At 53.7% G+C, this 16,761-nt stretch overlaps 6 protein-coding genes across 6 annotated transcripts; 2 read left to right on the top strand and 4 right to left on the bottom strand.

Annotated features, from left to right (window-relative positions):
• Positions 1-20: 20 nt before the first annotated feature.
• On the bottom strand, positions 21-3,989 carry UHO2_01905 (uncharacterized protein; the record flags this gene model as incomplete). The annotated part of the gene is made up of 1 exon (XM_041559342.1): positions 21-3,989. One exon carries the CDS (start codon positions 3,987-3,989, stop codon positions 21-23), a length of 3,969 nt encoding a protein of 1,322 aa, XP_041415276.1.
• Positions 3,990-4,799: 810 nt separating this feature from the next.
• On the bottom strand, positions 4,800-6,761 carry UHO2_01904 (putative SDH1 - succinate dehydrogenase (ubiquinone) flavoprotein precursor, mitochondrial; the record flags this gene model as incomplete). The annotated part of the gene is made up of 1 exon (XM_041559341.1): positions 4,800-6,761. The coding sequence occupies one exon, from the start codon at positions 6,759-6,761 to the stop codon at positions 4,800-4,802; it is 1,962 nt and encodes a 653-aa protein (XP_041415275.1).
• A 984-nt stretch (positions 6,762-7,745) lies between these two features.
• Positions 7,746-8,840, top strand: UHO2_01903 (uncharacterized protein; the record flags this gene model as incomplete). The annotated part of the gene is made up of 1 exon (XM_041559340.1): positions 7,746-8,840. The coding sequence occupies one exon, from the start codon at positions 7,746-7,748 to the stop codon at positions 8,838-8,840; it is 1,095 nt and encodes a 364-aa protein (XP_041415274.1).
• Positions 8,841-8,983: 143 nt separating this feature from the next.
• On the bottom strand, positions 8,984-12,499 carry UHO2_01902 (uncharacterized protein; the record flags this gene model as incomplete). The annotated part of the gene is made up of 1 exon (XM_041559339.1): positions 8,984-12,499. One exon carries the CDS (start codon positions 12,497-12,499, stop codon positions 8,984-8,986), a length of 3,516 nt encoding a protein of 1,171 aa, XP_041415273.1.
• Positions 12,500-13,191: 692 nt separating this feature from the next.
• Positions 13,192-15,297, top strand: UHO2_01901 (uncharacterized protein; the record flags this gene model as incomplete). Its single annotated transcript, XM_041559338.1, has 1 exon — positions 13,192-15,297. One exon carries the CDS (start codon positions 13,192-13,194, stop codon positions 15,295-15,297), a length of 2,106 nt encoding a protein of 701 aa, XP_041415272.1.
• Positions 15,298-15,491: 194 nt separating this feature from the next.
• Positions 15,492-16,691, bottom strand: UHO2_01900 (uncharacterized protein; the record flags this gene model as incomplete). Its single annotated transcript, XM_041559337.1, has 1 exon — positions 15,492-16,691. One exon carries the CDS (start codon positions 16,689-16,691, stop codon positions 15,492-15,494), a length of 1,200 nt encoding a protein of 399 aa, XP_041415271.1.
• Between the last annotated feature and the right edge of the window lie 70 nt (positions 16,692-16,761).

The following is a 16,761-nucleotide window of genomic DNA, read 5'->3' as shown; positions in this document are numbered from 1 at the left end:
GTACGATTGATCATGTGATGCTAAATAAATCCGCTTCTGTCAGTGGACGGTCTCCGATTACCGCTCTCCACGCCATCTGCAATATTCAATGAGGCTATGTTGAAGCTATCATCCAAAGAAGGACTGCCGGGATATTCTTCATGACCAGTACCACTCACACCACGGGCTGAAACGAATGGCAGCTCTCCTTCTCCATTGACCCCACTGTCAGCTGCGATCCCACCGTAAGCATCAGCCTCCATCACCTCGGGCAACGCAATCACGGGTGAAGTAGGAGCTTGTTCAGTCAGCGAGTTCCTACTAGATCTACGCAACCCAGCTAATGATCTACGACTTGTGGTTGAGGAAGAAGAGCTTTGTCGATTCTTCGTGAAGCGTTTTGTGCGAATGATGGATGAGGTTGCTGTAAGAGGAGCGTCGGCTTGCGGAAGAGGTTCGTCCGTTAAGGTGTATTTGCGAACCGTTTGTGGGAGAGGGGTTGTGTCTCCGCTTTCGAACGGAGCTGCTGTTGCTGCAGAAGCAGCGGTGTCGAGTCGGCCGTGGAGAGGTTCATCAGTCAATACAATGGCCTCCGCTGCATGCCAAGTTGAGGAGCTACCGTCTGACCGACCCGTTTGGTGTCCTTTTCGAACCACCTCGTCTCCAAGAGAGGCAGGTTCCTCGACCGTAACAACCTCTCCCGCCTCCCACCCTTCTTCGATAGCAGCGCCGTCAACGACACTTGTCGTCTGACTACTACGATTCGACAGCTGATTCCCCGTCATAGACCCAGAAGTTGACACTGTTCTTGACTCTACTGTTGAACTCGATGTTCTCTTCCTATGCGACGCCCTTGGTCGAGAAATGTTGGCACCTGTAGCGACTAGTGGAATATCAGACGAGCTTGCCACCTGTCCGAACTCCGGCCTCTCTCGATCCGCATCTGCAATCTTAGTAGCTCTAGTAAACGCACCAGCAGATACTGTCCCTTCTTTCGAAATTGCACCTTGCAAAGCCAAGCTTGCTCCCGTGTCCGCTGCATTTGTGCCGAGGGGATAAGTATACACACTCTGACCCATAAGACTAGGCAGTGGCGGCAAAGCACCTTCCTCAGCAAGTCCAGGCATGCTTGTTTCGCCGAAATCAGCTACTGAGCTGCGTCGGCTTCCCGTTGCAGACGATCTGCCGCTGAAAGAGCTGATGCTTCTAGAATCTTGGTGACTGTTACCTCTGCTCATACTGTGACCCATTGGACCGGACGAGATCTTGCGCGAGGGTTCGTCCACAGCTAGCGATCCTGGACTGTTGCTTCCCTCACGGGGCGGTCGGGCTGATTGCGAGAGGAGGAGAGGTTTGGGTCCGACCGCACGTCCTCCCGGACTAATCGACTCTTCGCGGTACCGCGCTGGCAAAATGCCCATCCTCGCAGCAGCCCGCATACTCGGCAGAGGAAAGTTGCTGAGTCCGTTCTCGCTTCTTCTCTCGCTGTCATCACCTGTGACGGACGAAGCTGGAGAAGCACCGCGAGCATGCTGAGCCATGCTGATTCGCCTTCCGAATGTGTCCGTATACTCCATTCGCCCTGCTGGGCTATCAGAGACGTTGGGAAGAGGGAAGTCAGGCATCGTATCACGAGACCAACGAGTCATGTCGGGTGTCCTTGGTGAATATCCACCCACAGACTGCGAATGATTCTCGCTTGCATTCCGCTTTTGTCTGTTGAAAAAACTAGCTCCAATCGAGCCAAAAGAGGCAATGCGAGGTTCGGCACCACCGTACGCTGATGCGGTGGGATTGGAAGGAAAGCCGCGCCCTAGTGACCCGTAGGGCTGACCTTGATAAGGCATTCCAGAATCAGGTGTGGACTCTCGACTTCCACGATCACTGAAGCGGGCCATTGCTTTTGCTGTGAGATTTGTGCTGGCTTTCGAGAAGTTAGCTGCGGCGTCGCTGCTTTGTACAGCTTCTGCGTACTTGGCTAAGAATCCGCCGAAAGAGCTTTTGGAAGGTGTGGAGATGTCTGAGACGGCACTGTCGCCAGTGCTGCTTGCGATAGACGTGTCAGTCTCGTCTGTCGCAGTCAAGCTAGGCCGGCCTCGCGCCCTGGATACGAGCCAGCCTCCTTTCGTCGCTAGTGGCGCAGCTGCCTTATCAGGCGAGTCAACAGTGCGAGACGACGTAACCGTGTTCGTGCTGCTCTGCCGTGGGGTCTTCCAGTCTCGCCAAGCCTGTGCAGCCCTTGCCTTGACTGCAGCCAGCCGCGGATTACTCTCCTCCTCTTCGTTATCATCCGGAGGCCCATCACCCGTGAGGTCAGCAGCAAGTCGACGCTGACGAATCAGCGTGGCAGACTCCATCAGCGGTTCAATGTCATCATCCGGATATTCCTGCAGCACTCGCATGCCGAACGAGAAGCCTTCAGTCTGGAGATCGACATCCTTGTCGCTACTGCTTGGCAGCCTGTCCTTGATAGTAAGCATCATCGAAGCACAAACGTCAATGAGGAACTCGATCTTGGCAGATCCCGAGACACCGGCAGTCTCTTGCTCAGCCAAAAGGGCATCCCATATACGTAACACCGACGGCAGGGAAAACTCGGTGCTGAGCAAACACGCGAGCCAGCGAAGCGAGAAGTACGGAAGCCGTGGGTCGAGAGAGGCTGTCTGTAAATCCCTCCAGAATGGTGGATCGAGCCACTTGATGCGAAGACTGAATCGCCGAAGAGCTCCTGCCATTCCAGATTGTGAAGGTTGATGGTCGACCAAAGCGGCACCAGCTCGACTTTGCTGTTCGACTCTTTCGAAATCATAAAGCTCTCGCATTTCACCAATCAGAGCTGAAAAGCACCAGAACGCATCAGCCTCTGCGTGTGTATTGAGATCCGCGAGATCAACATCATTGTCCCAAGGCCTCTGATTCGAGCGGTCAGATACAGTTGCGATGCTTTGTTGAGAGCTGCTTGGCGTCAGCGTGTCGTGAGCGGCGGTCGGGTACTGTGCTGAGCCGAAGACATAGAGCAAGGTGAAGAGTGCTTCATTCATACCTTGAACGTAGCCAATGCTCGGGTTGAGAAGAGCGAACATGTAGAGGATGCGTAACAAGGAATGCCAGTTACATTGTGGAAGAGCTGCATTTTGTGCTTCTTTTGCTATTGTACTGTATTCAGCTTTGATCTGTCTGGAGCTTGGTTCCGTGTCGGTTGATGCCTCAAGCGCATCGGCGGCAGAAGCAAATGGGTGCTGTGATGACTCCTGAGAAACGCCGCCAGGTGAAGGCGGAGAGAGCAAGATGGGTGGACTCTTGATTGCGTCTTCCACTTCAGCATAACTATTGGCTGCTGCCGGGCCCTGCAATGCCTTTAGATCGCTACTTGTCTGCACGTGGAGGATCTTTGGTGGTTGTCGAGAGCCGGTGGATGTGCTAGCGGATGCAAGGCGTTCGATCGAAAGCAGCTGTGCGTACTCGTGACTGACCGCAGCTAGTCGATGTAAGAGGCTATCTCTGCCTTGAAGTCGCTCAACTGGAGCCCTGCTGACCTGCGGGCTTGATGAAACTTTAGCATCAGGAAGCGGTACGATAGGACATGATGCACTTGGCCGTGGTGAGGCCTGGTAAAAGGCGAAGCCATTCTTCCGCGAGCGTACGAGATCCTTGTAGATCTGATCGAGGAGTCGGTCGTTGTTGGTGAGCTGACTGGCGTGTAAAAGCTGATCTGAAGAAGATGCGGGTGGTGAGAGGTCGCTCAGAAACTGATAGTAATCCCTACGTCGCTTTGCTAGTGTTGATGACCATTCCTTCTTTTCTGGCGGCAAGTAGCCAAGCAGCACCTTCCATGCTTGAGCTCTGAGCCAGCTCGGTGAATCTGGTAGACCTGCGCGAAGAGTGAAATGACGAAGGCTGTAGGGATCGGCGGTTGTATGACCAGGCAGCAGATCGTTTGGGTCGAGAAGATGGTGAAGAGACCGATCTCTGCTAGCTGCGTTGCCGCTGCGAGCCGGTGCAGAGCTCATTCTGGCGGGAGAAGTTGTGTTGCTCGAGATGTCGACATGTGAGACTTGTCTTGCAAAGTGCAATCCGCAGCTGAACGGAGGGAAGCCCTTTCTCTTTGTTTCGTCGGATTGCGGCTCAGTTGGATCCAGCACTTGGCTACGGCGCAGAAGTTGGTTGCGCAAGACAGCCGATCAGAATGTTGCCGCTGCTGGACCGGCCAGTTAACGCGGAATCGTGCTAAAAGGAATGGATCGAAAGTTCTGCTCTGTTAGAGAAAGGCTTTGTCGGGTTGTATGGTCGTTGATGTGACGACGTTGCGAGAAGAAGGTCGAGGTCAATTTGAAACAAGACCCACACAAGACTTGTTTTGTTGAGACTCTGCTCGCGTCAAGCGTCGAATGATCTGCAGCGAGAGCTCAAATTGTGAAACCCAGCTGCTCAACTTGCAGCTCTGCCAACGCCGAGTTGACGCGCTGTGCTGCCGTCAAAAAATCGAAAAGAATACATTCAATTTTTAATTTTCTTTGTATTTTATTTTCCGGCACTCGTTGACACCACCTCGTCCTCCTGGTCGCATGTCATATCGTTCGCACAACCGTCTCGCAACGAAACATGACGAGACACTGCAACTCACGGGACAGATTCGAGCGATAGAGGGGTGTCTGACGCATGTAACAACTCACTCCAGCGCCGTGTCTAGCCGGCGAGAGATCGGCGTTGCGGTCCGGCCACATCGCACCTTCTCCTCATCACACTCTCACTTCGAACAAACAGGATAGAATGGGTCAAAACATGGATTTCAAGACGCTAAGATGATCAACACTACCAAATTAGTACTGGCGCTTGAATGGAGGGACAGGCTTGCACTCTGCTTCATCGAGGGTAGTTGAAATGACGTTTCGATAGTCGAGCTTCACCTTATCGCCGGTGCTCTCGTGCTGCCAAGACAAAGTATGCTTCATATACTGATCATCCAGGCGATCAGGGAAATCGATTCGCGCATGAGCACCCCTAGATTCCTTACGAGCAGCTGCGGAGTGCATGGTTTGGGCGGCGCAGGTAAGAAGGTTTTTGAGCTCGAGAGTTTCGACGAGATCCGAGTTCCAGATCATGCTGCGGTCCTGGATCGAGACATTGGGGAAGTCCTCGTACACCTTGTCGATCTTCTGACAGCCCTCGTCGAGCGTCTTCTGGGTACGGAAGACGGCAGCGTCGGACTGCATGACACGCTGCATGTCGTTACGGATCTCGGCGGTGGTCTTGGAGCCGTTGGCGTTTCGGGCCCAGTCGAGGTCGTTGATCGACTTAGCGCCGGCGTCACCCTTGAGCTCCTTGTGAGGCTTACCTGGCGAGAGGTTTTCCTTGATGTGGTTGGCACAAGCACGACCGAAGACGACAATGTCGAGCAACGAGTTAGCACCAAGACGGTTGGCACCGTGCACCGAAACACAAGCGGTCTCACCGGCGGCGTAGAGACCGGGCACGACCTTGTCCTCGCCGTTGCGGTCCTTGGTCAAGACTTCACCGGTGTATTTGGTGGGGATACCACCCATGTTGTAGTGGACAGTGGGAAGAACGGGGATGGGCTCCTTAGTGACATCAACACCGGCAAAAATGGCAGCGGTCTCCGAGATACCGGGAAGACGCTCGTGGAGAACCTCAGGTGGCAAGTGCGAAAGCTGGAGGTAGATGTGGTCCTTCTCGGGACCGACACCACGACCCTCACGAATCTCGATGGTCATGGATCGCGAGACGACGTCACGCGAGGCAAGATCCTTGGCGGTAGGGGCGTATCGCTCCATAAATCGCTCACCCTCCGAGTTGAGGAGGTATCCACCTTCACCACGCGAACCTTCGGTGATCAAGCATCCAGCACCGTAGATACCAGTAGGGTGGAACTGAACGAACTCGAGATCCTGGAGGGGAAGACCGGCACGGGAAACCATGGCCATACCGTCACCAGTGCAGGTGTGGGCCGAGGTGGCGGAGAAGTAGGCACGACCGTAACCACCAGTGGCAAGGACGGTCTTATGGGCGCGGAAGCGGTGAATGGTGCCGTCCTCCATATTGAGGGCGGTGACACCGACACACTCGCCATCCTCCATGATCAAGTCAAGAGCGAAGTACTCGATGAAGAAGTTGGTGTTGTGGCGAAGCGACTGACCGTAGAGGGTGTGAAGCATGGCGTGTCCAGTTCGGTCGGCGGCGGCGGCACATCGGTAAGCCTGGCCACCTTTGCCGTAGTTGAGCGACTGACCACCGAAAGCACGCTGGTAGATCTTGCCGTCCTTGGTTCGGGAGAAGGGAAGACCGAAGTGTTCGAGCTCAATGACGGTACGAGGAGCCTCACGGCACATGTAGTGGATGGCGTCCTGGTCACCGAGCCAGTCGGAACCCTTGACGGTGTCGTACATGTGCCATCGCCAGTCGTCCTCGGTCATGTTACCAAGAGCTGCGTTGATACCACCTTGGGCGGCGACGGTGTGCGATCGGGTCGGGAAAAGCTTGGTGATACAGGCAGTGTTGAGACCGGCCTCAGCGAGACCGAAAGCGGCGCGGAGACCGGAACCACCGGCACCAACAACGATAGCATCGTATTCGTGGTCAATGACAGGATAACCCTTTGCGGCGTCGAGAGGGCGAGCGGCCTCCTTGGCACGCAAAGGCTGGGATGCGATGATACGAGATGCCTTGGCGGTGGAGTGGAAGCCGGCAAGACGCTGTGATGGTGCGACCAAGCTGGTCGAAGGTGCACGCGCGATGGCGCGCGAAAGCGACCTTCCAAAGATCATGGTTGATTGTGTTGCAGGTCGGACAACAACAATCAGGCGGTTGCTTATATCAGCTGAATGAAGCGTAAAGAGAAAGTCTCGACTGCACTATGTATGCAGCTGGAAAGCTATACAATGCTGTGCAGGTGAAGGAGGCGTGATGGTGGTGTAGGAGAGAATCAAGATGATGGATGTACAGATTCTGGAGCGGGACTTTTGAGTTTGCGAGAGATTGGGCAACACAGACTCGGCCACAGCATAGCTTGAAGGCTAATCAGCTATCACTCGCGGACAGAACCGCTTTTCAGCTTGCGGGGCAAACACGGCCCGCTGACGGCCGTATAAGCTTGCTGCTCGCTGCTGCTAATTACTGGCTGGCTGGCTTCTGAACATGAGGCTTGCCTTGGTGACCGTCGCTCGCGCTCACGCTCATGCTCTCACATCCGCTTCAACTGTAACCAATACAACACCGCTCATTCGTCGCCCAACCACAAAAAAGGATCTTTGCAGCCTGGGACACTGGCGAAGCTTCAATTCAATGATTTTCCTGTTATTGCACGCGCTTGTGCTTTTGGAAGTGGCAAGCAGAGAACTGTATTCGCCATCTGCAGTGCGGAAGAAAGTTGCGCTTACAACGAGGCTCTTATTGTATGGAAAGGACAGCTGCTTTGGTAATGCATTGAAATTAGCAGTTCCGTTGATTTCCGGCTTAGAGTCGCGTGGAGCTCTGCGTTTTCGTCCGATTTGCACCGATTTTGCTTTGGTGTTAGACTGCAACAACAAAAAAACCTATCTGAGATTTTTTTTGATTTTATTTTTATTTATATTTATTTATTTATTTTTATTTTTTTGTGCTTGATGATCTGATGATTACAAATCACAGCCAGGGTCCACTATTTATTGTGGAGCTCCAAGAAGAAACCTCTTGGGCTGGATACTCTCGCTGTGCCTCGCTGCTGGCATTACCATACAACACAGTATCAGAGTATCAGCAAGACAGCAGTCATGGCGCTAATCATAGTGTCAGGCCTAGCCAGCTCCGGCCGCTCGATCCGCTCCGCACTGATCAAGCAAGATATCGAACGCAGAATCAAGGAAGCCGGCTCCTCCTCCTCCTCTTTGACACTTCAACTTCCTAACCGGGTGGTAATCGTCTCTGACCACGATGTTCACGTCGCAAGATCCGCCTATTCCTCACAACGAACAGAGAAGCCGGCAAGAGCGTCCTATCTCTCTGCCGTGACACGTGCGCTAGGCAAGGATACGATCGTTATTGCTGATGGCGGTGCAGGTCTAAATATCAAAGGCTTTCGATATCAGCTCTGGTGTGCGGCACGTGAAGTAGGTGTGCGCTGTCTTTCCATCCACATCCACGCACCGCCGCAAGTCTGCAAGTTCTGGAATAGTAAGAGGAGGAAGGTGAGTGGTGAAGATGCAAGCTATGATGACGAGACGCTCGACAGTCTTCTCATGCGTTTTGAGGAGCCAAATGCTATGACCAGGTGGGATTCACCACTCATCATTGTGCCAACTGTTCTCACCCCGGCAGCATCCGAAGGATTGCAGGAGCAGTCAGAGACAATCGACGAAAGCAGGATCATCCTCGAACCAATACCGTTCGATGACATCTGGGAAGCATCCACAAAAGGATCCGTCAACAAAGCACCCGAAGTTGTTGCTCCAACACGCTCCACAACAGCCAACTACCTCTCCATTCTCGAATCGTCCACCCAAACTGTCGTCTCGTGCATCTTGCAACACCAATCGTCTTTTGGCCTCCAACCAGGGACAGACCTACCAATCAACCATCCCAGCCTTACAGGGCCATTTCCACTCTCTTTCACCCTTCCAGGCGACAAGCCAGTAACAATGGCGTCTCTACAAAGAATCCGACGTCAATTTGTACGGATGCATAGCTCTGGCTCAGCACAGATCAATGAGCTTGGAAACGCAGCACGATCTGAAGGCGTACACTTTTCCCTGACCTCACATGCTTCTAAGGGTAATCAAAGAGCGGGTAACGTGAATGCAGGCCAACAACCTTCGACGGAATATGCTATCGCTTCTCGCTTCCTTGCCTTCCTTGAAGGTTCTATCTGATTCATTCCAGCACATCAGCATTTGTACTTGTACCTGCTCATTCAGCTAATAATACACACCACATTCACACAGGACAACTTCGAATCATTCTAGTCTCGAACGTAGGACGACTATTGAAATTGTTTTTGGGCAGCAAGTCGTGATCACACAACAGTATAACGACCTGTTGTTCCCGGATTCCGTGCTTCAGCTTCCAGCGCCGCTTGGGTTGCTTCCACCAGCAACCTCTGAATCTCTCGCACCGCATCTTCCACCATCGACTTGTTATTCGACTCAATAAGCAGCTGCAGCTTGGGTGGCTCGCCAGGTTGCGGCTCCGTACCCTCCTTGTAAAACACACCCTTGTTTGTGATCGATGCTCCTGTCGACTCGATCAGGTGACTCATGGTCTCCTTGTTGGTAACACGCCATCTCGCTCGCTGAGGGAAGTCGTTGATCGGTACAATCGCATGGTAGTCGGTGGCATCTGGATCGCGAGCCTTTCGATCCTTGTGCTTGTCCGCATCCGAGTTTTTGGAAGCCTCCTTTCGTGCGTTGGCTTGCTTTCGAATGTTTTCGAGCACAGTTGCCAACTTGGTCGTGTCTGCACCGTGAGCCTTGGCTGCTTCCAAGGCAGCTTCTTGCGCCTTGAGCTGTGCCGCCTCCTTAGCCTCTTGCTCCTCATCGGCCTTGCTCTTGGCTGCAGCGGCTGAGGCCTCGTCGCTGGCCGAGACGGTCTTGTTCTCGCGCACCGATTCGGGAGCTGCACCGTGCATGATTTCAATCTTCATGCCCTGAAGCTTGCTCAGCTGATCCTCTGAGCTGGACGAGCCACCCGCCGCGCCTGTCTTGCCAGTAGCATCGGTAGACTCGCCGGCACCTCCATTGGCTGCCTTGCCCTCTTCGTCGGCTTCGCCATAAGCAGACTTCTGCGCCTTGAGCACCTTTTCGCGATCCGTCTCGAGTCGATCCAGACCTTTTCCACCGAATCCGGACCCAGCAGCTTTGACTTTGCCGGCTGCAAGCTTCTCCTTGAACGACTCCGCCATGGCCTCGAGCTCCGCTGGGACGTGTGCCGAACTGGCTTTGAGCGCTGCGATAATGTCACGTGCATATCGGTCCTGTTCGGGCGTGATGAAGGTGATGCAAGTTCCTTTCTGACCAGCACGACCCGTTCGTCCTGCACGATGGACGTAATCCTCCATGTGGTTGGGCACATCGTAGTTGATGACAAGCTTGAGCTGCTTGACGTCGAGACCACGAGCAGCGACCGATGTGGCAGTCACAATCGGCACATTGCCAGCCTTGAAGTCGGAAATGGTCTCGTCGCGGTCGACCTGATCCTTGCCACCATGCAGCGACATAGTGACGTAGCCTTTGCGCATGAGATCCTTGAGCAAGTCATCGGCTGCCTCCTGACGATCGACAAAGATGAGGGTACGTGCGTCCTTGTCTCGATTGTAGAGCTCGCCAAGGATTTCCAACAAGCGGTGGAACTTCGTATTCTCGGGACGCACCTCGACAATCTGCTCGATTTCAGCTGCCACCACACTGCGACCACCAACGGTGATCTCCAGAGGCTTGTTCTTGAGCACTTTGCGTGCCAGCGACTCCATCTGCTTCGGGAAGGTGGCGGAGAACAACACTGTTTGCCGGTCTGGGCGGATATTGTTGACAATTTTCATGACTTGGGGCTCGAAACCCATATCGAACATGCGATCGGCCTCGTCGAGAACGAGGTAGGTGACTCGTCGCAGATTCGTTACACGACCAGAATTTGCGGTCAAAAGGTCGATGAGTCGACCAGGTGTTGCGACAACAATATCCGCTGTCTTCTTCATCTCGGCAATCTGTTCCGAGATGGGAGCGCCACCGTAGACGCAGGCAGCACGTAGACCAAGAGCTTTGATGAAAGGTCTCATCTCTCGATAGATCTGGACGGCCAGCTCTCGTGTAGGTGTCATGATGATGCCTATGGGACCTTCGGAAGGCTCGACAGGACGTTGATCCTTGATATGTCGGAACATGGGCAGCAAGAAGGCCATGGTCTTGCCCGAACCGGTCTTTGCTACTCCAATGATGTCTCTTCCAGACATGATAGCAGGGACCGCCTGACTCTGGATGGGTGTAGGTGCAGCATAACCAAGTTTTTTGATAACATCCAGGGCGCTTGCAGGGAGACCACAGTGCGACCATTTGATGAGCGGCTTCGGGCAGTCTTTGCCGCGCACGGCGATGGCGTCCATCTCGAGCCTGATCTGATTGGCAAGCTCCTCAGACATATCTTCGATCTCGGCAGGAGGATGGTAGAAAACTTTGCAAAAGGGCTCGTAGTCGACGCTGGCATGGTCGACGGTAGCAAGCTCTTTCTTCTTGACCTTCTTGGCAGCGATGGCCAGGAGATCCTCAGTTGCTACACCCACACGGTCGAGTTCGTCAAGCTCCTCGTCTGGGTCTTCAGCCTCGTCGTCGCTGTCATCTTGACCAAGAATGACAGCTTTTGGCTTGTTTGTTTTCGAGCTGGCATCTCCACTGGTGCCTGCTTTGCGTCGATCTTCTGCATTGACCTGGGCTACCTGACTCTTGACGGTAGACATGAAGGCGTCGAGAGGATCCTCTTGCTCATCCACATCCATGTCATTGTTGGCGTCGGCTCGTTTCGATGACGGCGTAGGCGGTGTTGAATCGTCATCGTCGTCGTCGTCGTCGTTTGCAAGGAAGCCTTTGAGTGCGCTCGATTGGACAGTAGGGTCTAAAGGAGGAAGATCGTCGAAGCGGTTGATCTGCTTTCTTGTGGAGGGCTCGGAAGCGTCTTCCATCATGGAACGAGATCGGTTCTGTGCATTGATGCGGGAAGGATCTGTTCGCAGGGACAGTGTGCGGAGACCGGTGGCATTGATGGAAGTCGGTGCTGTCTGCGATGTAGAGGAAGGGACGGTCGCTTGTGTTTTCTGAGACGCAGGCGCAACAGCACTTGCGATCGACTGTGCGCGCTGTTTTGCTTCTTCTAGCGCCTTCTTTGCGGCCTGCTCCTTGCGCCATGCTTCAAGACGAGCTTTCTTGGCCAGCTTTGCCTGCTCTTCAGGCGAAAGCGGTGCATTGGGGTTTGGTGCCGTGGACAAAGCAGTAGAAGCTGTAGGTGGCGGCCAGAAGGCGGGCGGTGGTCCTGGGGCTACTCCTGGTGGGGCTCCTGATGGTGCTGCCGGTGGTGCTGCCGGTGGTGCTGCCGGTGGTGCTAGTGGTCTCGGCGGCAACTGGCTATGTGAGGTCAATCTCGCTGCGTCAGGCACGGGGAATGTGGGAGGAACAGGTGGAGGAGCAGATGGTCCTTCATCCCATCGTCGACGGCTGCTCCGTAATAAACCGTCATTAGCATACCTGTTGTCGTGATATGGATCGGGTCCGGAGCGTGCATCGTAGTCACGTCTGTCCCAGTCGCGATCGCGTCCATAGTCACGCCGTCTGCTGTGGTCAGGCTCGTTCAGGTAGGGATCTTGAGAGCGATCATGGTGGCTGCGTGAAGAGGAGTGGTGATACGAGGAAGGAGAACGAGAACGTCGTCTGGTTGGCTCGTGTCCGTGACTTCTGTACGAATGCGAGGAATCATGCTTACTAGTGCGGGATCGATGATGGGATGAGCCGGAGCGGCGATAGTCGTCGCGTCTACCGTAGCCACTCATCTTGGAAAGTGGGAGCGAGCAGAGCTCTTGAGTGAGGAGAGGAAGAAGGTAGTATGGTGTTGGACAAAGGTTGCTTGTCCCCGCACAAGCAGTTGCAGGTGAGAGGTGAGTAGTAGAGACATCGGAAAACGGAAAACGGAAGTCAAATCGCTGCAGCTCAGCAGCCTCTATCTGCGCCTGCGAATTGACGGCTCGTTCTTCACTTGGTTTTGCTGTTGAGAAGAAAGCTTTTCTAAAAAAAATCAAGGAAAAATTATGGGCTCCAAACCGAGTGTGCGAGGCTGCTGACATGCCTGTCGGCTCACCCGAACAGCATTCAAACCAGTTGCGAGAGTGCTTTACTTCGCCTTCTTCTTCCCCTATCATCACCATATCTTACACATTGACACGCAAGCGTGGCTTGGTGGTCTTTCCCACGCCTCACGCTCAGCGTCGCAAATTCTGGCCAATTAGCTTCGGCCAAGCTTAGCGGAACGCGCCCTGAGCTTTGATTATCGGATGGACCCATTCGTTTCAGGCAGGCTCGAGGCCACGGCCCTTCCGATTGCAATATAGCATCGTAATCCAAGCATCGACAAGACAAGCAGCTCAGATTCAGCACTCGCCGTCTGGCTCTCGTGCTGTAGCGTTTAAAAGCATCGCCGCCTTTTAGCATAGCGCCACCGCACAAACGCTTTGCCTCACAAGCAAACATGCCTGTTCCGACACAGGAGAAGGCGTTCGGCGCCCAGGATTTCATCGCTTTCGACTTTGGCACCGACCATGAGGACGATGCACCACAGTACTCGACTCAGGCAAGAGGAGCGCGTGGATCAAAGGCCCGCGAGAATGATGACTTGAGTGCAGTACGGAAAGGCAAGAAGCGCAAGTCCGACGAACGTGAGGATGACGGACGCACCAAAAAGGAACGAGAGATGGCAAGGTCACGTCACACCCCTTGGTCAGCCGATGTGGAATGGAGCAAATGTCAGAATGGCGCAGAAGCGTTGCATCGCGAGCTTATTGCATTTGACCAGTGGATGGCGCCGACAGGGGCTGAACATGAAACTCGTTGCATGGTCATCGAGCTCATTGCTCGCGCCATCAAGTCTCAGTTTCGTGATGCAGAAGTACGTCCCTTTGGTAGTCAAGAAACCAAGCTCTATCTTCCGCAGGGCGATCTCGATCTGGTCGTCGTCAGTCGGTCTATGGCCAACCTTCGCACGCAGTCGGCACTTCGCACCATGGCCGCCTGCCTTAGACGACACAACCTCGCCACAGATGTCCAAGTTATTGCCAAGGCCAAAGTGCCCATCATCAAGTTCGTCACAACCTATGCGCGTCTCAAGGTCGACATCTCGCTCAATCACACGAATGGCCTGACCACCGCAAGCTATGTCAATGGCTGGTTGCGCAAATGGCCTCACATCCGACCCCTCATCCTTGTCATAAAGCACCTTCTCATGCAACGAGGCATGAGTGAAGTCTTTTCGGGAGGCCTTGGTAGTTATAGTGTCATTATCATGGTCATCAGCTTCCTTCAGCTCCATCCTAAATTGCAGCGAGGTGAGATCGAGCCCGGCAGAAGCCTCGGTGTCCTTCTCCTCGAATTCCTGGAGCTGTATGGCAAGAACTTTGGCTACGACAACTGCGGTATTTCTATCAGAGGTCGAGGTGGATACTTCAGCAAAGCCAGACGAGGCTGGAAAGACGAAAGACGTCCATTCATGCTGTGCATCGAGGACCCGCACGATCCATCAAATGACATCTCCAAGGGCTCATTCGGTATCATCAACGTAAGATCCACATTAGCCGGTGCATTCGACATTCTAACAGCAGCAATCTGCCAGCAGGCTAACAAAGGTATCTCTGGCAGATACGGAGCAGCTTCCAATCGTGCGGCACGCAACGATCGTGCAAAGCATCGTCGTTTCTCGGTCGATTCCGACTCTGATTCCGACGCTGAAGCTAGGCGTGCACTTGTGCGTGACTCCACAGCAGAAGGAGGTAAAGATGACAAGGATCCACGCAGCCTGCTCGGCACCATCCTCGGCATCTCGAATCCGGTTGTCCGTCAAAGGAACGAGATGGAAGAGCTGTACTTCTCTGGGTCATTGCAGTTCAAGCTTGGCAGGCCGGCACCGCCTAGCAGCCCTCCTCCTGCACGATCCTCGTGTTCTCAGACAGACCGTGCTCAGCCACGTGCATCAGCTTCTGCTTCTTTATCGTCCCGCACACAAAGCTTAAGTCAGACCAAGTCTCGTGGCGACAGTGGTATCGTCTCCATCAGCGACACACAGAGCAAGGCCAAACGTGGCGAAATGCCGTCTTTCTCAATCCGCGGTGCCGCTGCTGCGACGCAGAATGTACGTGATGCAGCTACAAAACGCAGAGCGCAGAACGTGCCCACTTCTGCAGAGTCAGAGGATGACGAAGAGGAAGAATATTCACGGTACAGCGCAAGTCGTTCTACCAAAGGCAACGCTGCCGCGTATGGCAATAAGCGTGCTCGAAAAGCACAAACAGAAATCACTCAGGCTGACCTGGAAGACTTGTCGCAATCGGCACCTTCCACCTTTGTCTCAGAAGACAGTGACGAAGAGATTGCACGGAGCGATGATCAAATTCAATTGCCTACGCTCTCAGACGCGAGCAGCGCCAAGTCATCGCCAAAGCCGTCGAGCAGTGCGAGAGGTATGACGCGCATCTCTTCTCGCACCAAGAACGACTTCTGGACTTCGAAAGGTGTCGACAGCGGCCCGAAAAAGCCTTCGATCTCACCGCCGCCAATCGAGATTCACGATAGCGATTCAGAGTGATCTTTCTGTACATACTGTACAAATCATCATTGCTCAGTCGGCACTCAATGTGAACATGTACGACACAATCGCTTGTCTGGCGTGACTGATTCGGGACTAGAGAGACCGTCTAATTACGCTATCGAGATGTACGGTGAGACTGAGTACACAGAGACGTGTGCCATCGGTCTCATACGGAAGTGTCCACTCAGTATTTATTCCCAGTCAGAGTCTTCATCCGTCTCCTCTTTCTTACTCTCGACTGATTTGGCGTCCTTATCGGTCGCTGCAACAGTGCTGGCAGCCGGAATCGCTTCCTTCTCTTTTGCTGCGACAGCTTTAGTTTCTACACTTGCAGCTGCCTCTTCATCGTCTTCATCCCATGCAAAATCCTCTTCGTCTTCCGAGGGTACTGTAGTAGCAGATGTGGTTGTGGGACCGGCTTTGGCTGCAGCGGATGATTTCGGTGCCGACTTCGTCGCCGCAATGGTCGCTGATGGTGTCTCGTCAACTGCCTCGACTATCTTTGCCTCAGCATCGATCGCCTTGCTTGCCTGCACTTCCCTCTTCTCGGCACCTTCGCCTTCAGGCGGGACGATCTGCACCAGCTCGCCAACAAAGTCCTTCATATCCGATTGAACCTCTCGTGCAAAGCTTTCCGTTGCACGAAGATATCGTGTTGCCAGCTGTTGCGACTCTTTCAAGTCTAGATGCGGTAGATGCGATTGAATCGTAAAAGAAAGCTTGGAGAGCGACTCTTGAATGTTGATAAGGTTTGCTCCAGATTTCTTCTCCGCATCGCCGCCTTCTTTGTCCAAGGGTTGACCTTGGGGTGTCGCAACAGTTTGCAGAGTGTCTGTGAGCGATTGCTGGAGTTGAGCAATCCTTGGGTCAGAAGTGAGCTTGGAGAAGAGTGATGAGACCGATGCGCCCAGAGTTGGTCCTTGATTTGTGACAGTCCCAGCTTCTGCTGATGAGGGTGCAACTTGGTCATCAACAACTCTTTGCTTTCCCTTGCTGGTCTCGGATCGAACAGGAACCTCCTCCGACTCTGACACCTTAGTAGCAGCGCCAATTTCACCTTCCTCAGAAGTTTCCTGTGGTTGTGATGGAGTCTGGCTCTGATCTCTGGTCTTCTTCTGTGCTTCGCCTATCGAAGACTCGAGCTTGGCGTATTCGCGCTTTGCATAGTTGACAATGCCTCCGCGTGTCTCCACCTCCTTTCGTGCCTGGTTGATCGAGTCTTGTGACTTCTTCGCAAAGCCTGACCACCAATTGGAGATGTTACCGACGAGCTTCTCAACGTTCTGATCGAGTTCGGTTTTGGGTCCATCGTTTGAGATGGTGCCGGTTGGTGTGCTTGTGCCGTCGACACGGCCAGCAGCACCCATCAGTCCTGGGTCGTAGATATCCATCGTGAGATTCTGGTGTAGATCAAAGCACTGCCTTGCTATTAAGGCTTGACTATCGCAATGTGGATGATGG

This window comes from Ustilago hordei (genome assembly GCF_900519145.1).
Source record: "Ustilago hordei strain Uho2 genome assembly, contig: UHO2_contig_03, whole genome shotgun sequence".
Taxonomy (NCBI): Eukaryota; Fungi; Basidiomycota; class Ustilaginomycetes; order Ustilaginales; family Ustilaginaceae; genus Ustilago; species Ustilago hordei.
The sequence above is the reverse complement of the archived record's forward strand: the minus strand, read 5'-3'. Positions and strand labels throughout refer to the sequence as shown.